The sequence below is a fragment of the Rhinatrema bivittatum genome, chromosome 6 (assembly GCF_901001135.1).
Source record: "Rhinatrema bivittatum chromosome 6, aRhiBiv1.1, whole genome shotgun sequence".
In the NCBI taxonomy this organism is placed as follows: domain Eukaryota; kingdom Metazoa; phylum Chordata; class Amphibia; order Gymnophiona; family Rhinatrematidae; genus Rhinatrema; species Rhinatrema bivittatum.
In genome coordinates, this window is record NC_042620.1 from 250275240 (window position 1) to 250296918 (window position 21679).

Sequence of the window (21679 nt, forward strand, 5' to 3'; positions counted from 1 at the left end):
TTTGGGAGGTTCTTCAATTAGGAAAAAAACAGTGTCCTAATCTATCTATATTGGTTAAAGCACTGATGCTATCTAGTAAACAGTTGTTCCTTGAGCATCTATACAAGAAATGGAGGGAGTGGCCTCTCTTTTCCATTTCTTACACGGAGTTCAAAGGAACTTTTAATACCATGTTGGAACTATCAGAAAACGCTCTGTTGAAGGAATCACACTATAAATGTCTATGGCACGTCTATATTCCCCCAGTGCGTGCTTGTCAAATGAAAATTACTGCCTCCGAACTATGCCGGAAATGCAAACTTGTTGTTGGTACCTATGTCCACTGTTTCGGGGTTCGAGTCCCACTGTCTTGTGACCTTGGGCAAGTCACTTTATTTTTTATTTATTTTAAGTTTTTCTATACCGGCATTCGCGATGGAAATCGCATCATACCGGTTTACAATTAACAAAAGTTGAAGGAACAAAGTATTAATGAGATAATAAATAATAATAATAAAACATTAACAAGGTGCTGACAGGAGGTTGCAGTTACAATAAAACAAGGGAATTACACAACTTGGAGCAGTGAAAAGTAGCTAGGATTTAAACATAGGGTACAAAATTGCCAATTAATGTTGAGAACTAAGTTACAGCATTTGCAATATTAATGAATTGTTCTGTTAAGGTGTTTATTAAATATCATATTGAGAAAAGTCTAAGCGATAGTTAATGGTGAATTAGGGTTCAGCTGGTGTCTGGAAAGGCTTTTATAAATAGCCACGTTTTGAGACGTTTCCTAAAAGTAGGAAGGCAGGGTTCCTGTCGCAAGTCTGGTGGGATGGAATTCCATAATGTCGGTCCTGCCGTGGAGAAAGCTCTGTCTCTGGCGGTTATGTGCCGAGTGGATTTGGCATGTGGAACTTGCAGGGATTCTCTGTAGGATTCTCTGATGGGTCTGGAGGAAGTATATTTTTTGAATGGAAGAGTATTGATGGATGGCTTTGTAAATATTATTTATGGACATATATGATTCTGTGGTGAATTGGCAGCCAGTGAAGGTCTTTGAGGATTGGCGATATGTGGTCTCTTCTCCGAGTGTTTGTTAATATTCTCGCTGCCGAGTTTTGAACCATCTGAAGGGGTTTAGTGTGAGATGACGGGAGACCTAATAGAATGGAGTTGCAATAATCTAATTTAGCGAAGATTATTGATTGCAAAACTGTTCTGTAGTCGTGGAAGTGGAAGATCTCAAACAAATAGACCTCTCAGACGCCAACACAGCCACCACCTCATGGATCAAACTCACGAACAAAATAGCGGATCAACTCTGTCCAACCTCCTCAAAAGTAATCCAATCGGCACGAGACAACAGAAAACCATGGTTCACCCCGGAACTCAAAGCCCTAAAACAAAAATTACGAAACAAAGAACAAAGCTGGAGAATCAACCCTACACCCACATCCAGACTGGACTACAAAGCCACACTCAACACCTACAGAAACGCCATACACAAAACAAAAAAGGACTTCTATGCAAAAAGAATTCATAACTTCATCTTCGACTCTAAAGCGTTATTCTCTTACGTATCATCTCTCACCAAACCGACACCACCATCCATTCCAGACCAACTAGCGCTCAGCAAGGCCAACGAATTAGCCACCTACTTCAAAACAAAAATCTCAAACCTCACTAGCTCCCTCACAACCCATCAAACTCTACCAATACCTCATAGCTCATACCAACCCACTCTGAATTCTAGACTAAAGTCATTCGAGCCCACATCCGCCATGGAGATTGAAAATTTACTTAAAAAAATTAAACCATCTGCACATCCATCGGACCCACTCCCTACCAATCTGCTCACTGCCATCCCTAGCACCGTCGCAAAACCTATTGCAGAAATCATCAACACCTCTTTGGCCATGGGCACAGTTCCTAACCAACTAAAACTTGCAATCATCAAACCCCTACTGAAAAAACCAAATGCATCACTAACGGACCCAGCTAACTTCAGACCCATTGCAAACCTGCCCCTGATCTCCAAATTGATGGAAAAAGCCGTAAACAAACAACTTTCCGATTATCTCGAGGAATACAACATTCTCTCCCCTGCACAATATGGTTTTCGAAAATCACTAAGCACAGAGTCTCTTTTGCTTTCTCTCACTGATAATTTACTTTTGAACCTTGAGAAAAAACAATCATTCTTACTGGTCCTACTAGACCTATCCTCAGCGTTCGACACGGTAAATCACTCACAACTCTTGGAACAACTATCAAACATAGGAATTAAAGGCACAGCTCTCAGTTGGTTCAAATCATTCCTATCAAACAGGTTTTACCAGGTCAGAATTAATAACAAGGATTCTAACCCCATCCTATCAGACCAAGGTGTACCTCAAGGTTCTTCCCTCTCTCCCACCCTGTTCAACGTCTACCTCCTCCCCCTCTGCCATCTGCTATCACAGCTTAAACTTACTCATTACCTCTATGCAGACGACATCCAGATCCTCATCCCTATCACAGAATCTATTCAAAAAACCTTCGCCTACTGGGAGAATTGTCTTCAACCAATTAAACAAGTACTCTCCAGCCTGAACCTGATTCTAAACTCCAGCAAAACAGAGTTGCTACTGATTTCACACAACCCGAACACCCACACACCTAACCTGACACAAACCACATCTTTAAACATTGAGCTCTCTGCTGACGTCAGGAATCTAGGAGCATGGCTGGACAATCAACTTAACCTAAAAAAATTCATAAACACAACCACCAGGGACTGCTTCTTTAAACTACAGGTCCTAAAGAAACTAAAGCCACTCCTTCACTTCAATGACTTTCGCCTCGTACTTCAATCCATTATTTTTTCGAAACTTGATTACTGCAACTCAATCTTACTTGGCCTCCCCTCCAACAGCATCAAACCCCTACAGATAGTACAAAATGCCGCAGCCAGAATCCTAACTAACACGAAGAGAAGAGACCATATTACCCCCATCTTGAGCAACCTCCACTGGCTACCCATCAAACAGAGAATCCTATATAAAACATTAACCATCATTCATAAAGCAATTCATAACGTCGCACCTATATCTCTACAAACCCAACTTCGTCCACACTTATCTTCCAGACCCATCAGAAGCGCCTACAAAGGCACATTAGCTGCAGCTCCTGCCAAATCAACACTAAGAAAAAGAGCACTCTCCACTGCGGGACCACACCAATGGAATGCGCTCCCACCAGACCTTCGACTCGAATCCAATCTACTAGAGTTCAAAAAAAGGTTAAAAACCTGGCTCTTCAGGCAAGCTTTCCAATAGGCACCTCCTCCTGACTTTCAGATCCAACCATTGCAGGGTATCACCAACACCTTGCCACTTAATTTTCATACCGTAATTGCTTATTCACAATTCTAACAGTCATTATTCACCTTTATATAACCGTCTACTGCAGACCATATTCGCTACTAAAGTTCCTTGTAAAAAAGGTTAAATCTGTTAAACGCTATTGTTACACTCTATGTTATTTGTAATAATGTTCAATGGTTTATTGTTATTGTTCCATGTTCTATGTAAAAAAAACCCAGGTCTAACTTCCCAGACCAGGGCAACCTCTTTCGTTACTTGTAAACCGGACTGATTTGTATTGCATACAGGAATTCCGGTATATAAAAATTTAAAATAAATAAATAAATAAATAAATAAATAAGTGGTTTTATTCTTTTTAAGACTTGGAGTTTATGGAAGCATTCTTTGGTAGTTTGTTTTATAAATGCTTTTAGGTTTAGCCTGTTATCAATGATAGCTCCTAAGTCTCTTACTTGTGAAGAATGTAAGTCGGGTGGAGGAATTGTGTAGGAGTTACTGGTTTCCGAGGAAATTAGGAGTTCGCTTTTTGAGAAATTTAGGATTAGGTTTAGACTGGAGAGGAGTCAGTCGATTTCTAGCAGACAAGTTTCCCAGTATTCTAGAGTTTTTGTGTAGGATTCTTTGAGGGGGATGACGATCTGGACATCATCCGCGTATAAAAAGTGTTTAAGGTTTAATTTGGTTAACAGTTGGCAGAGGGGGAGCAGATAAATATTAAATAGCGTGGGTGAAAGGGAGGAGCCCTGCGGTACTCCTAAAGAGGAAGGATAATGCTGAGATTCTTTGTTGTGTATTTTGACCTTGTAGCCTCTGTTCCCAAGGAATGATTTGAACCAAGACAGGGCTGTTCCTGTTATTCCAATGTTCGCTGATTTAGTAGGGTGGAATGGTTAACCGTATCAAAAGCAGCTGAGAGGTCTAGGAGGATTAGTAAATAAGCATGACCTTTATCGAGGCCCATGATGAGGTAGTCTGTCAGGGATATGAGTAGTGATTCAGTACTTAAAGATTTTCGGAAACCATATTGGGTTGGGAACAGAATTTTGTGTTCTTCGAGGTAGTCTGAAAGTCTGGTGTTAACTAATTTTTCCATTACCTTGGCTATGAAAGGGAGATTGGATATTGGACGGAAGTTGATAGGATCTTTAGGATTTAAGTTGGGTTTTTTTAAGAGCGGTTTAATTGAGGCAATTTTTAGGTCATCTGGGTAGATTCCTTGGGCTAAAGAACAGTTGATAATGTCTGTCAGAGCTTTGGAGATGGTATCTGGTATTAGCAGGAGTAGTTTGGATGGAATGTGGTCTAATAATGGATGTGACGATGGTTTCATTTTCTTCAATACAGATTGTAGCTCTGAAGTTGTGATGGGTTCAAAGGATTGTAGAGTATTGTCTTTGTTGAGATGGAAGTATGTGTTGAGAGGTGCTAAAGTATTGGGCCTCAGCTGTGTTAGAAGATTGGAGATTTTGTTGCTGAAGAAGAGGGCCAACTCCTCTGCTTTTTCTTGCGCTTTGTTGAAAGGAATGTCAGGTATAATGGTTTGAGTTAAATTTGATACGTAGGCAAATAGGGCTTTTGAATCATAAATACTGATTCTTTACCTTCCATTGTGCCTCAGGTACAAAATGATTCTTTACCCTCCATTGCGCCTCAGGTACAAAACTTAAGATTGTAAGCCCTCTGGGGATAGGGAAATACCTACAGTTCCTGAATGTAAACCAATGTGATATCTCAGATCGAATGTCGGTATATAAAAATAATAAATAAATAAAATACTACTAAAATTCTGGGAACAAATTCAGACACTATGTGAAAAATGTGTTAAACACCCACTACCTTTAGACCCTAATTTATGGCTCTTCGGTTTGGGCGACCTCCTGGATCTCAATGTTACACTAGCAGATCGAGTACTTCTCAGGAAAGCTGGGTTAGTAGGCCAAAGAGTTATCAAAAGATGATCCAACTATGTTCTTTAGAATATGTGTCGGCTAGGAGCTCCTCCTCTAAGAAGTTTGCATCACACTGCACAATTTGGTCCACTTTCTTACATTTTCTGTCCCCTACAACAACACACTCCTTGGATCAATTTTGAACATTACCCTGCCTTAGTACAATACAGCAGGAAATATGGGGCCTACGCCTCATGAGGGACATACTATACACAAGTTGCAGCTGAGAGCGACACACTAGGTGGTGACGAAGGGGAGCACAGGGGGTATAAGGGGACAAGACCCACTAAGGGATTTGACTGCTCAATAAGATGAGATCCCACATAGACAACATCTGGGGCAGATGCTGCCGAACCTCATTGGGTGAAATTTCTTATTCTTTGGCACTTAAATTCCCACAAACCACCAACCCGTACCACAGGCAATGGAGTTTCTCATAACCTTACTCTTGAGGGTTACTCTCAGGTGATTTATCTGGAATGTGTGAAAGACATGCATTGTTTACCATTTATAAATTGTCTGATATATAAATTGTCTGATATATTTAGATTTTAGATCCCGCATTATACCCTATGTTGGATATGCATAGAGCCCTCCATTCATCCATCCAGCTCATTCATTCATCCAGTCATCCACTCTCTTTTACTCTTTCATTCATGATCCTAGACCTATATTCTCATGTTCCAATTGCAACATCTATGCTCCAAGACCCAGGATCCAAGACTGCAGATTCTTACATGATCCGTAAGCCAATCAACATCTAACACTTTATGAAGATGGAAGGTGGGGGGGGGGGGGGGGGGGGGGAGGGTGTTAGGTGGGCAGGGGGAGAGGGCAGAGGGGAAAGGGGAAAGGGAAGCTAACAAGTTAGCAGTTTTTGTTTGTTACCAGATTGCGGGTAGGGGACGTATGTTGTATGATTTTCACCGTCTTATCGTTGACATCAATATTCAAGATGCTTATTTAATTGTTCTCTTATCTCGTTATCTGTTTAGCCACTTGATCCAGTATCTTAAGCTCTCACCAATAACCTATTCTTGTACATTCCATGATGGTTGTAATGTGTTTTGGATGACTGTGAATTATTTTTGAATATATCTACAAAGTAACAACTTTATTTGTGAAAACAAAAATATTATAAAAAAAAAGAAAGAATTATGTTTTAACTGTGGATGTTTTCCTGTAAATTGCCTAGGATGGTGGACAGGCGATTCATAAATTTTCAAATAAGTGAATGTGCAGAAAAATCTCCATGTCACAACTTTGCAGATCCCCTCCATGCAGATTGACTGTAGGTGGGCTACTGACACTGCCACAGCCACAACACAATGAGCCTTGACATGACCCTTCAGACCTTGGCCTACCAGAGCATAGCAGAAGGAGATGTAATCTGCTAGCCAACTGGATAAAGTGTGTTTGGCTATTGCAATCCCCAGTTTGTTGGTATCAAAAGAAAGAAAAAGCTGGATGGACTTTCTATGGGCTTCAGTCTGCTTCAAGTAGAAGACGAAGGCTCTTTTTCAGTACAAATTTTGTTGTGCCTCTTCATCTTGGTGGACATGTGGCCCAGGAAAATATTTTGGAAGGACTACTGACTTGTTACGTTAAATTTTCAACCTACCAGGGCATAGCAGAAGGAGATGTAATCTGCTAGCCAACTGGATAAAGTGTGTTTGGCAATTGCAATCCCCAGTTTGTTGGTATCAAAAGAAAGAAAAAGCTGGATGGACTTTCTATGGGCTTCAGTCTGCTTCAAGTAGAAGACCAAGGCTCTTTTTCAGTACAAATTTTGTTGTGCCTCTTCATCTTGGTGGACATGTGGCCCAGGAAAATATTTTGGAAGGACTACTGACTTGTTACGTTAAATTTTCAACACCCCCTTAAGCAGAAGCTTAGGATGGGTACGCAGAACCACACTATTATGATGAAGCTTGGTATAAGGTGGATATGTTACCAGAGCCTGGAGCTCACAGACCCTATGTGCTGAAGTCACCACGACCAAAAATGATCTTCCAGGTCAGGTACTTCAGGTGGCAAGAATGCTATAGCTCAAAAGGAGCTTTCATCAGATGAGTCGGTACCATGTTAAGGTTTCAAGACACAGTGGGAGGCTTAATGGGAGGCTTCAAATGAAGCAGGCCCAGCATGATAGGACACCCAAAGATTGTAGAGAGATGGATCTACCTTCTATATGTTGGTGATAGACATCAATTACACTGAAATGAACCCTTACAGACTTGGTCTTGAAACCAGACAAATGCAGAAGGTAAAGCAGCAGTTTTTGGGCAGAGCAGGAGAAAAGATTTAAGGACTCTCTCACACCACAAGACAAACTTCCTCAATTAGTCACTGAGCATTGCTTCAATCCATAAGACATCTTTATGGACTCCTTCCCTTAATATAAAAAGATGACAATATACTTCTGCTAACATATCCAGAGGAATCATGATCTCCCTGTCTTTACTTCAACAAAGTCTTCACAATGAGCAGAATCAGAGGATACCTGTACAGCAGGTCCTTCTCTAATAGATGGCAAAGGCATCTGAGGCTAATTTGCTTTGAATCCCTTTCCAGAAAAGAAGAGTGGGAACTTTCTGTACTGGGGAGATGCAAACAGGTCTTCCACAGGTGTGCCCCACTTGCAGAATATCTGGTTTGCTCCCCGATCCAAGGATCATTCGTGGGATTCAAGGACCCAATTCAATCTGTCTGCCAGGACATTCTACTTCCCTACCAGATATGCGACCCTGAGGACCATTCACTGCGAGATTGTCCAGACCTGAAACTGGGCTATCTCCTGATACCAGAGATAAAATCCTATACCTCCATGCTTGTTGATGTAGTGCATTGCAACTTGATTGTGGAGAAAAGACAGCTGTGGATGGATATGATAAAAGGTTGATAAAATCATGAGATGGGTAAATGTGAATCAGTTATTTATTCTTTCGGATGATACAAGGACTAGCGAGAACTCCATGAAGTTAGCAAGTAGCACATTTACCTCAAATCAAAGAAAATTATCTCACTCAACCTACAATTAAATGCTGGAATTCATTGCCAGAGGATGTGGTTAGGGTAGTTAATGTAGCTGGGTTTAGAAGAAATTTGGACAGGTTTCTGGAAGAGAAGTCCATAGACTGCTATTGATCAGGTTCACTTGGGGAACTGCTTAATTCTGGCATGGGCTTTATTTACTGTTTGGGTATTTGCCAGGTACTTGTATCTTGGATTGGCCACTGTTAGAAGCAGGATGCTGGGCTTGATGGACTCTGTTTGATATAGTATGGCAGCTTCTTATGTTCTTATGCTGGACTAATATCACTTTTTTGGCAAAGTGATCTCTGATGGCCTTTACAGCATACCAAACTGTCCTTAACTCTAGGAAATGTATCTGATGAAGCTTTCCTGAGCAGATCAGAGGCTCTGTCTGTGAGGTTTTTCCTCACAGGCTCTCCACCCCATGGTGGATGCATCAGGAGAATTTGGACTGAAGGAATTTGGAAAATATGCCTCTGGTCAGATTGTAATTGTTCAAGGGAGTCCTTGAGCAGTTGCTGTTACAAAGATCCTGAGTAGTTAGTTTGCAGCCATTGTGATCTGAGGGTTCACTGGGATCTCCTCATATAAAGAAGCATCATGGGATTAACATGGACTATTGATGTCACGAGGCCTAACAATTTCAACACATCCCATGCTGATACTTGCTATCTCATTTAGATCCTTTCCACTGTGGACATCAACGTGATAGCCCTCTGATGTGGAAGGATGGCACTTGCTTGAGTTGTGTCTAGCAGAGCTCTGATAAACTCCAACTCTGATGACGGGCTCAAGTGGGATTTGAGGGTAGTTGATGACAAAGCCTAGTAACGCCAACACTCAGATGGTTCTGCACACACAGATTTGGTGGCATCTGCCTGAAGTGCTCTTGATCAGCCAATCATCCAGATAGAGGAACACAGGCACCCCCAGCTTAATTGAGACATTTGGTAGACACACAGGGCTGACACTAGGCAAAAAGGTAGCACACAGTAACAAATCATATTTTCTGTAACCTGAAAATATCTCTAGGTGAGTGTAAGTCTTCTTAAGATCGAAAGCATAGCCAATCCCTTTTTTTGCAAGGAGGAAATTAAGTTGCCCAGGAAACCATCTTAAAGTTTCCTCTTTTAGATATTTGTTTAAAGCCCTTAGATCTAGAATGGTTTGGGGCTCTCCTGTTTTCTTTGGAATCAGGAAGTACTTGGAGTAGAATCCCTACCCTCTTTCTCTTGGTGGAACAGGTTTGCCCACATTGGTTTCTAAAAGAGAGGAGAGCTTCTGAAGCACATCCTGATGTACAGACTTCTCCCAAGAAGGATGTGGGAGCCGATTTGGTGGAACTGCCAACAGATGCAATTTATATCCTATTTGTATTATGCTGAGGTCCCACAAGTCTGAAGTTACACTGGGCCAAAGGTTTACATCAAACCTGACTGGAAGGATCTCTGGCACAGGCACTGGAATCCCTGGTTTTGACTGGGGTGCTGGCTGCCTTGGACGAGAGGCTTGTTGTATACAGGAGCAAAAGGGTGGGAGTTAACACTTCAGGATTGAAAAAAAGTGTCATCTTGGCCCCCCACTCAGGTACTGCTTTAGCAGAGGAGAGCTGGTCTGGAGCAGCTGTGGAGAGCTGTTGAAGCATTGCACAGTATTTTCTGATCTGTGCTACTGCTTCACCGACACTCTCTCTAAAAAGATTCTCTATCATTCATAGCACTTCAGACTCTTTCCTGGACTTCAGGTTGGAGGTCTGAGGCTCGCAGCCAGATGAGTCTGCAGGTGCCATTCCCCACAGAACCTGCTTCTGAGGAGACTGCTCAGCCATCTCCTGCATCTGCTTCAGTAGGTCCCCGTATAAACTGGCCAAAGAAGAGCTGGTAAGAAGTAATGCGGTAACTGAGCATCACTTCTTAGAAAACTTCTCTCCCAAGAGTATCTAAGGTTCTAGAATCCTTCCCTGGTGGGCACCAAGGAATGTGTTGTAGTTCTCTTGGCTCTTTTGAGAGTAAATTCAACCACTACAGATTGGTGCAGTATCTGCCTTTTTTAGAATCCAGGGGCCTTCTGGATGAAATAAATTGCATCTGCCTTCTTGTTCAAGGAAGCCATAGTGGGGTAAGTTCTCTGACAGGTTCATCTGTTCCTCCTGAAGGATCTCATATTGGTACTATCATGATTTCCTTTGTGAGGCTCCATGAATTGGAGGATGTCCAACATATCTTGTTTCAGGTCTCATCCTCCTTCATTAAAGGAAATGGAATGGCCTTCCTCCCCCGGTGGGCTGGAGATCACAATCAGTGCAGCCGCCATCGAATTCACTTCCCCTCTGGGAACTGACATTGGTACCGGTCCTGGTATTGGGGTGCCTGGTAGCTGAAGAGACTTCAACAGTGGTTGTACTTTAGCCTGCATCAACATTGATGCAGGGACACTGATGCTCCACAAGGACTGTGTACAATTCTGGTTGCTGCATCTCAAAAAAGATATAATTGCGATGGAGAAGGTACAGAGAAGGGCTACCAAAATGATAAGGGGAATGGAACAGCTCCCCTATGAGGAAAGCCTAAAGAGGTTAGGACTTTTCAGCTTGGAGAAGAGACAGTTGAGGGGGGATATGACAGATGTTTAAAATCATGAGAGGTCTAGTACAAGTAGATGTGAATCGGTTATTTAGTCTTTCAGATAATAGAAAGACTAGGAAGTATTCCATGAAGTTAGCATGTGGCACATTTAAAACTAATCGGAGAAAGTTCTTCTTCACTCAACGCACAATTAAACTCTGGAATTTGTTGCCAGAGGACGTGGTTAGTTCAGTTAGTATAGCTGTATTTAAAAAAGGATTGGATAAGTTCTTGGAGGAGAAGTCCATTACCTGCTATTAATTAAGTTGACTTAGAAAATAGCCACTGTCATTACTAGCAACGGTAACATGAAATAGACTTAGTTTTTGGGTACTTGCCAGGTTTCTTTTGGCCTGGATTGGCCACTGTTGGAAACAGGATGCTGGGCTTGATGGACCCTTGGTCTGACCCGGTATGGCATGTTCTTATGTTCTTATCCTTTGCACAAAATCAGCAAAGAAGAGTCCTCTGGCAAGAACTTCCTTCTTTCTGATTGGAGGGGAGACCCATCTATTCCTCTCTTTCAGAGACATCTCCAGATCAATATCCATACCCCACGGAATACTCTGAATCTGATCAAGACTGGAATGCCTGAGAGAAGACCCAGATGCTACCCTTAATTTAGTTTATTGTATTTAGTATACCGCCTTTCCATATCACAAATCAACTTGGTTTACTGACAAGGCCTCTAAAAAAGGGAATGCTAGTCTGTTGGGGCCTGGAACCAGAGGAATTTCTACGTACCAGTAAGATTTCATCCCCCAGTGGGCTGGAGATCACAATCAATGCAGCCGCCATCGAATTCACTTCCCCCTCTGAGAATTGACATTGGTACCGGTGCTGGTTTTGGGGTGCCTGGTAGCTGAAGAGACTTCAACAGTGGTTGGACCTTAGCCTGCATCAACTTTGATGCAGGGACACTGATGCTCCACAAAGACTGTTGGATTTTCCTATCCCGCTCTTCCTCAAAGACTGCCAATGCCAATACAAGTGGAGAGGCAGGACGGGAGGCCACATCTTCCTGAAAAGCCAGGTATATCACTGGCAGACATCTGCATCGTTGGAGACTGTTGCAGTTCCCAGGAATGCAAAGAGGATGATCTCTCCTCTCCAAGGGAATGCTTCAGGTGATTCACAACTTCAGCCAAAATATCACCACTCCCAGTATCATGCACCGAAGGAGACAAATGCTGACGCCTGGCATCAGAATTCCTTGATCTTGGAGCCAAAGAAGCTTAACCCTGGCCATCTTTGGATGAAAAGAGTCTGACAACAATTTATCCTTGTGGTCCTTCCTGATACTCAATGTCCTCTCAATGTTGATGCATGAGCAATGTTCAGTGTAGCTCCTGCATCCCAAGAGTCAATGGTGATACCTTAACGTTGATGGGCTTCTCCCTAAGTTCCATATGGAACTGGCACCTCCAAGCGGTCATAGTCACACATTGGTGATACCACAGGATGTCATGCGATGGCTTCAAACACAGGACATATCTATCATGGGAGTCCATAACAGACCTGACACTGACACAGAGGGTATATCTCTTGAAGCCGCTGATAGACTTATCCATGGGTGTACAAAAAAAAGAGGCAAAATTGAGCTCTATGACCAAGTGCGGTCAAGTGCATCAATCGGGTGTGACAATAAAACAGAAACTGACAAAAAACACAAAAAACTTACCTAAGGACAAAAAGGAAAAAAGGCCATAGGGCCCTGCATGAAGGATTGCTGCAGTTTTTCAGATAAATCCCCTCAAAAAATGCAGGAGAAAGAGGATAAGCGAATGGTAGGCTCTATGGAAAAGAAAAAATTGAAGAGACCCTCACGTGGACACTGGTATGCCTCCAGCCTGTACATGCTCAGTAGGATAGAGTCAAGGTTCTAAAAACTTTGACATAAAAGTTCTGGGCTGGTCTCCATCTGTCATCATCACTCACTTTTAAGGAGTGTCATCTTACTTGTTCTCGGAGAAAAAACAAAACAAAAAGAACCAAAACAAAACATAGCTGTTCCTACATCAGAGTATGGATACCAAAATTCACCTAAACAGAACTTTTCCTTTAATGCAGACGAACTATTTTTTAGAAAAGGTTCAGGTTCAGTGGTGTTAGCATCAGTTTGTTGGAAGCTCAGAATCACCAATTAAAAATACAATAAAATACTGGGGAAACAAAATTCACAGTATCAGATTTCTGCTGCATAACTGCCAAGATGTTAGAAAGTTACTCTCTTTAAATGCATGGGCTGTCAACCCCCTACCCTTTATTCCCAACTACCAGTTCCTTTTCTTTGAGAAGAAAAAAAGAGGACTTTACTTCAACAAAATCTTGGGCTTAATTAAGGTATGGCCTGATAATGCAACAAAATGTTTCTGGTTGTGAAAACTGCTGTTAATCAGTGCTGGCTCCTTGAGTCATTTTGCAAGAAGGGTACATTCAGTATCTCTCAGCAAAGTTTCTGCAACTTCAGCATTTACCTGGAAAGCCTCTGGTGGGAGTTGCGGGGTTTGGGAGACTCGCGCCTGCGTTTTCTTATAGGGGACTTACTACCAGATCTCCAGCTTCTCCCAGAATCCCTTTCTCTGAAAAAGTATAACATGTTCAAAACAATAAACTGTGCCCATCACAACCTACCCTCTCTGCTTCTCACAGAACCCTATACTAGCCTGAATCATGCAGCTCTTTCCAACCCAATACATGACAGCATTCCCACTTCAACTCCCCAAAGGTGATATTACTACATACCTGATAATTTCCTTTCCTTGAATACAGTCAGACCAATCCAGATAAGTGGGTTATGCATGCCAACCAGCAGATGGAGAGAGCAGGCTCAATGAAGTCACTCATATACCTCTGTGCTGACACCAGCTTGCCAGTATACCTGTAACAAGCCAACTGAGGACAATAGCAGTTATAATTACATTTAGCATTATTATGATCATTAACTTTAAACTGATGCACTTCTAGAAAAAGCTAAGGAAGAAGCAACGAAGGAAGAGTATCCAACAGAAGCAAAAGAAACTACTCACCTGCAGCAAAGCATAGGAAACCATAACTCTTTCCAACCCTGCTTATTTACCTGTGAAAAACATTTGCTGCAAGGCACAGAGTGAACAAAGACAGTGAAGATAGCAGTAACATAGGGAGGATCCTGAACTGGTCTGTATTCAAGGAAAGGAAATTATCAGGTAAGCAGTAATTTCATCTTCCTCTTCATCCAGTCAGACCAGTCCAGACAAGTGGGATGTACCCAAGTTACTCCCTAATAGGGTGGGATGCTGCCCAAGGCCATGCAAAATTGATGAGTGACAGATGCTACCTCTGCAACTCAGATAATCATACTGCAACACCCACAAAGGATGCAATATAGACCAAGATGCTACTCTATAGATCTCCAAGAAGAGACCAAATGCAATTCTGCCTATGAAGAAACCTGAGCCCTCGTGGAACCCCCCCAAATCTAATTTGGTACACCAGACTCCTCATAAACAACTCTTTAAACCAAAGCACCACAATAAATCTAGTGAGTGCCCCATTTCTCTGCACTTCACTAATACAGAACAAAAATTAGATCAGATTTCCTGAAAAAGCTAGAGATCTTGAGATTTTGTAAGGAATGTCCCCTTAGATCTAAGGATTGAAGTAGCATACATTCTTCTTAACGTGTTGATCTGCTAAACGAACTGCAGGAACCTGGCTGGTTAAAACAGATTCTGAAATTGCTTTCGGTAGAAGGAAGGAACCATACGAAGTTGAACCCAATCCTTGAAAACCATAAAAAAGTATGTATTAGTAGGAAGACCATCTTCAAGTATTTATTTATTAAGTTTTCTATACCGTCATAGGACATACCATCGTAATGGTTTACAAAACATAAAATTTGAACAGATAAATTCTGACAATTTTAAATAAATAACATTCTAAAATTGCTAAAATTTAAACAAACACTAAGTCCTAATATATCTCAGGATATTCAGGTAAAAATTGGAAAGGCGGTAACTTAAATACTAAATTCGGCAGTAATAGTGCATATTAAAAGGTCCTAAAAAGCATAAAAGGTACTAAAAAGTCTTAGAAAAGATAACGAAAGGCATCCTTTTCACTCCATATATGCTATGCCAAATAGTCAGGTTTTGAGATCATGTTTAAACATGTGGTAATGCGTTCCGAAGTTTTGGTCCTGCTAAAGATACTGCTCTCTCCCTAACTTGATTTAAACATGCTGATTGGACTGATGGTAATGAAAGGAGGCCTTTGTTAGTAAACCGTAAATTTCTTTGCAGCACATGAAGCCTGATGGCAGTGTTTAGCCAGTCTACCATCTCCCCATATATTAATTTGTGAAGAATGCATGTTTTAAATGTAATTCTTGATTCAATGGGTAACCAATGTAATTCAATTAGAATAAGGGTAATATGATACCTCTTTCTGCTGCCCTTTAGAATTCATGCCACAGCATTTTGCAGGACTTGTAAAGGACATATGGAAGATGCTGGGAGACCCAAGAGAAGAGCATTACAGTAGTCTGTACTTGTGAAGATTAATGATTGTAGTACTGCACGAAAATCGTTTTGTGAGAGTAAGGGTTTAAGGCGTTTCAATTGCATTAATTTTGCGAATCCTTCTCTTATTTTCGTTGCTATATGTTTTTTAAAGCATAATTCTGGGTCAATTATTACTCCAAGGTCTCTAATCTGTTCTGCCAGAGTGAAAGTAGTATTATCCCGAGTTGTTATTACGTTTACATCATGGGTGTCATTTTCCTTTCTAAAAGAATAATTTCTGCTTTCTCAATGTTCAGTACTAGCTTCATTTGTGTGAGTAATTGCTTAATTACTTTGAGATATATTGCCATTGTTTCATATGTCTTTTCTAATGTATCCTGGATTGGTAACAAAATTTGGATGTCGTCTGCATATATATAGTAGTTTAGCCAGAGTCCAGATAACAGGTGACATAATGGCAACATATAGATGTTGAATAATGAGGCCGATAAAGCTGATCCTTGAGGGACACCAGTATTTAGTTTTATTTTATCAGAAAAAATATTATTAATCGGTATTTGATAATACTGATTATTCAAGTAGGATGTGAACCATTTTAATGTATTCTCAGTAAGTCCTATTTCTGACAGTCTTTGAAGCAAAATCATGTGGTTTACAGTGTCGAAAGCTGCCGAAAGATCAAGTTAAATTAATATGCATGATTTCACATTATCCATTCCTCTTAAAACTGTATCAGTTAAAGCAAGAAGTAAAGTTTCAGTATTAAAATTACATCTAAAACCAAATTGTGAGGGGTAAAGTATATCATTTGTGTCTAGATGAAATACTAGTCGCCTATGTGCTATCTTTTCTATTAATTTTGAGAGGAACGAGAGATTCGAGACACGTCTATAATTATTGAAGACTAGGGGTCTTGCGCCTTTTAGAATATCAGGAAGATGGCCTTCGTTGAATGACTTATTAATGATGAGTGTAATAGTTGGTATAATTGTTTGAGCTATCAATTTTAATTCAGATATTGAGATTGCATCCAGTGGATGACTAGCTGGATTCAGTGTTTTTAATAGAGTTTCCACCTCTGTAAACGATGTCTCTTCAAAATTTGCCCATTTAACCAATTCTTTTTCACATAGAGTTATCACTTGTTTTGTGCCATCTAAATTCGCCAAAAGTTTATCTATTTTCTCTTTGAAAAAATAGGCTACTTCGTTGCAATTTTCTTCAGATAATTCTAATCTATTTAGCGTAGTGTCTATAGTTAATTTAGTCACGATGTTAAAGAGGGTTTTTTGGTTACTGAAGAATTTTTTAATTTTCTTCCCATAGTAAACAGTTTAGCAGAAAAAGGCCTTAAAAGGAGAAACTGTGGGCCTGCCAAGAAAGACAAAACTAACTTCTGGTCCAAGGCAGAAAGGAAATCTGCAGCAGACATGCAGATGAAGATAGTAGCCTGTCTTGCATATGCTCTCTATAGCAATAGAGAGCCATCCCTTTGCACGAGGAGAACTTTTAGAGCCAATCTCTTAGAAAGGCCCTCTTACAAATATCTAGAATAAAGGGACCAAATAATTTTCAGGAGCATTGCAATGCCCAGAACACCAATCCTCAAAAAATATGCACAGAGACTAAGGAAGTGGAAAATTTTCTAGTCAGGGGTGTAGCTACCACAATCTGAGAAAGCAGAGATGCTTACTTGTAACAGGTTTTCTCCAAGGACAGCAGAGTATTAGCCCTCACAAATGGGTGACATCATCAATAGAGCCCTGACATGGAAAACTTATGTCTTGCTAGACCTTTGACTTGGCACACTGAATATGCCTTATACCATGCACTCACGTGGGGTTGCTCTCCAGTCTTGTAACTCAGGATTAGCAAATGTTGCTTACCTGTAACAGGTGTTCTCACAGGACAGCAGGATGTTAGTCCTCACATATGGGTGACATCAGGATGGAAAACTTCTGTCAAAGTTTCCAGAACTTTGACTGGCCCCTACTGGGCATGCCCAGCATGGCACCAACCCTGCAGCCAGCAGGGGTCCCCCTTCAGTCTTACTTGAAAGCTACAGGCAGTGCCGAAAAATAAAATAAAGCGTTACGAAACCAAAACCATGGGGCGGCGGGCGGGTTTCGTGAGGACTAACATCCTGCTGTCCTGTGAGAACACCTGTTACAGGTAAGCAACATTTGCTTTCTCACAGGACAAGCAGGATGGTAGTTCTCACATATGGGTGAGTACCGAGCTGAGGATGTCCGAACATGCACCAAAGGTTCCCAAAGGCGTGCAACAGGCACAACAACTGGGGCGGAATTTGGTAGAGGGCATCCTGAACCCCACTAGGCAGGCGGAAGGGTGTTGGTACATTACGTTGTAAACAAGTTACGCAAGACAGACTGGCCGAAGATGGAATCTTGTCTTCCGGCTTTGTCCAAGCAATAGTGGGCTGCAAAAGTATGGAGGGAACTCCAGGTGGCAGCCCTGCAAATGTCAGGAAGCGGCACCGATCGCAGATGTGCTACTGAAGTCGCCATGGCCCTCACAGTGTGCTTTAACACGGTCTTGAAAAGGAATGCCCGCTTGCTGATAGCAAAAGGATATGCAGTCCGCTAACCAGGAAGAGAGAGTCTGCTTACCCACAGGCTTCCCTAACTTGTTAGGGTGGAAAGAGACAATTGAGTGTTTTCCCTGTGGGCAGCTGTACGGTCTAGGTAAAACGCTAGAGCCCGTTTACAGTCAAGGGTATGCAGAGCCTGTTCTCCTGGGTTGGCATGGGGCCTGGGAAAAAAGGTAGGTAGTATGATGGACTGATTAAGATGAAAATCCGAAACTACCTTAGGTAAGAATTTCGGGTGAGTGCAGAGTACTGCCCGGTCCTGCAGAAGTTTAGTGTAAGGCGGATAGGTAACTAGGGCCTACAATTCACTAACTGCGAGCTGAAGTGATAGCCAAAAGGAAAATCACTTTCCATGTGAGGCATCTAAGTTCACAAGTGTGAAGAGGCTCGGATGGTGGTTTCATGAGCCGACCCAGAACTAGATTAAGGTCCCAAGAAGGGGCCGGAGGACGTAGCGGAGGCTTGATGTGGAGCAAGCCCTTCAAAAAATGTGTTACAAGGGGGTGTACTGATAATAGAGACATCCCAAACATCTTTATGGAAGGCGGCTACCGCACTGACATGCATTCTAATGGAGGAAGTCTTAAGACCTGACTCTGATAGATGCCAGAGATAGTCCAGAAATTTTGGGATTGGACAGGAAAAGGGGTCAAGGGACTGATAAGAGCACCATGACGTGAACCTTTTCTATTTGCAAGAGTAAGCTTTTCTTGTGGAAGGCTTCTGTGAAGCAATCAAGACACAGGAAACTGGCTCAGAAAGGTTAAGTGGTTGAAGGATTAACCTTTCAACATCCATGCCTTCAGGGACAAGGCTGGAAGATTGGGATGTCGTAGGCACCCGTCATTTTGAGTGATCAGGAGCAGGTCCTTTCCCAAGGGAATGTGCCTGCGGATGGAGAGGTCCTGAAGTATTGGAAACCACACTTGGCGTGGCCAGTGAGGTGCTATCAGGATCATGGTTCCCTTGTCCTGACGTAAGTTCATGAGAGTCTTCGAGAGAAAAGGAAGTGGAGGGAATGCGTAGAGCAGACTGGTTGCCCAAGAGAGGGAGAATGCATCTCTGGGTTGAGAGTGTTTGCTGCGAATGAGAGAGCAGTAGTTCTCCACTTTGCAGTTTTGTGGGGACGCAAAGAGGTCTATCCGAGGATATCCCCATTGTTGGAAGATGGAGTTCGCTACCGAGGGGTTGAGAGACCACTCGTGCGGTTGAACGATGCGACTCAGCTTGTTTGCCAGGACATTGTCCACTCCCAGTAACCAGGCGGCCCTGAGGTACACTGAATGGGAGAGAGCTTCCTTCCAAATCTGTGTAGCTTCCTGACACAGAAGGAAGGAGCCTGCGCCTCCCTGTTTGTTGATGTACCACATTGCCACCTGATTGTCCGTCAATCAGGATGACCTGATCTGAGAGGCAATCCTGAAAGGCCCCGAGAGCATATCTGATTGCTCGAAGTTCCAGGAAATTTATTTGGTGTTTGGCTTCCTCTGGAGACCAAGAGCCTTGTGTCTGCAGATTGGCTACATGGGCTCCCCACCTGAGGTTGGAAGCGGTGGTGAGAATGATTTGAGAATTTGGAACCTGGAAGGGCAAATCCCTGGAGGAGATTGGTCTGATTTTTCCACCAGGTGAGAGACAGACGGAGTGAGTCGGTTATGCGGACAATGGCCGACAGAGGCTGAATAGCTTGAGTCCATTGAGACCTGAAAGTCCAGTGCATGAGTCTCATGGCCAAGTGGGCCATTGGTGTGACATGGACTGAGGACGCCATGTGTCCCAGGAGGACGAGAAATTGGCGTGCAGTCGTGGAGTGTTGAGACTGCAGCTGGTGAACAAGGGACGCAAGAGTCAGCGCTCGCTGTCGAGGTAGGAAAGCTTTTGCTTGTAAGGTGTCCAAGTCTGCCCCAATGAACGATAAGGTTTGAGATGGGACTAAGTAGGATTTGTCGTAGTTGACTAGAAATCTTAGCAAAATTAGTGTGTAAGGTTAGATTGAGGGACGACAGAGCAGCTTGCTGAGTGGGAGCCCTGATTAATCAATCATCCAGGTAGGGGTAGACGTGAACACCTTGGGTTCGGAGGAAAGCTGTGACAACTACGAGGCATTTGGTAAAGACTAGTGGCGCAGACGCTAGGCCGAATGGGAGCACTCGATATTGATAGTGCTTGGGGCCTACTAGAAACCTCAGGTACTTGCGATGAGCTGGAGTTATCGCAATGTGGGTGTATGCGTCCTGGAGGTCCAGAGAGCAGAGCCAGCCTCCTCTTTGTAGAAGCGATCCCAAGGTGACCATCTTGAACTTTTCTCGTTGAAGGTACTTGTTGAGGGCCCGTAGGTCTAGAATAGGACAGACACCTCCCGATTTTTGGGGGATTAGGAAGTACCGGGAATAGAACCCTAGGCCTTGCTGAGAGTATGGTACAGGTTCTATTGCTCTTGATTGGAGAAGGAGGGAAGCCTATTGATCCAGAAGAATGGAGTGTTCGGATGTTCTCCACGTCTGTAGAGGTGGGGAGTCCGGTGGCAGGGTGAGAAAGTTCAGATGGTAACCCTGAGCAATGATTGCCAATACCCATTGGTCGGATGTGACTGAATGCCACAAGTTTTGGAAGTGGCACAATCGACCTCCCACTGGTATGTGCGAGAGAGGAATCTGGCTGCTGCTCTCTAAGTGGAAGTCAAAAACCTGAAGCAGGTCCTGGTTGAGGAGCTGCTTGTGTTTTTTGCTTACGGGCTTGATGAGATTGCGGTTTTTGATAAGGTCTCGTGGCATGGGATCTGGATGGTGGCGGGTAAGACTTCTTCGGGCAGAAGAATGACTTCTTAGAGTCCTTTCTGAAAGGCTGTTTTGAGGAGAAGTCAGAAGGCATCAAAGAGAGCTGTCTTAGGGTCTCTTGATTGTCTTTTAATTCTGCTACCGTCCGTTGAATCTGCTCGCCAAACAGATTATCTCTGACACAAGGCAGGTCGGATAACCGGTCTTGTACTTCTAGGCGAAGGCCAAAAGTCTTGAGCCAGGCCCACCGCCTCGCTGAGATGGCAGCTGCAGACACTCTGGTAGAAGTGTAAAAAATGTCATAAGATGTTCTAATCTCATGCTTGCCTGCCTCAAAACCCTTGTTGACTAGGGGTTTGTAATTGTTCTTGAAATTGCTGAGGCAGGGAGTCTGCGAAGTCCTGTATCTGCTTAAAAATGACCCTGTTATATTGGGTCATATAAAGCTGATAGGCGGCAATTCGGGAGATGAGCATGGCCCCTTGGAATACTCGGCGACCAATGTTATCAAGGAACTTCTGTTCCTTTCCAGGAGGAACAGATGAGTGAGGTTTTGACCTCTTCGCCCTTTTTTGTGCAGATTCTACCACGACAGAGTGGTGATCTAGCTGTGATTTTTGAAATCCTGGGGCTGACTGCACCAAATAGGTAGTGTCAGCTTTCCTGTGTACTGGAGCAATGGAGCCAGGATGTTCCCAGTTCTTCTTGAGGAGATCGAGAAGGACCTGATGGATGGAAAATAGAGGTAATTACCTTAGAGGCATCCAGGAATTGGAGCAACTCCATCACCTGGTGCCTATCATCCTGCTCAGTCTGCAGTTGGAAGG

At 42.7% G+C, this 21679-nt stretch overlaps 1 protein-coding gene across 1 annotated transcript in view; it reads right to left on the reverse strand.

Moving 5' to 3' along the window:
* LOC115094686 (serine/arginine repetitive matrix protein 2-like) overlaps nucleotides 1-21679 on the reverse strand; it is a 155148-nt gene that overhangs the window by 37700 nt on the left and 95769 nt on the right. Inside the window, exon 7 of the mRNA XM_029607936.1 lies at nucleotides 13437-13541. Within this exon, the coding sequence (XP_029463796.1) occupies nucleotides 13437-13541 (105 nt within the window). The remainder of the gene's footprint in view (nucleotides 1-13436; nucleotides 13542-21679) is intronic.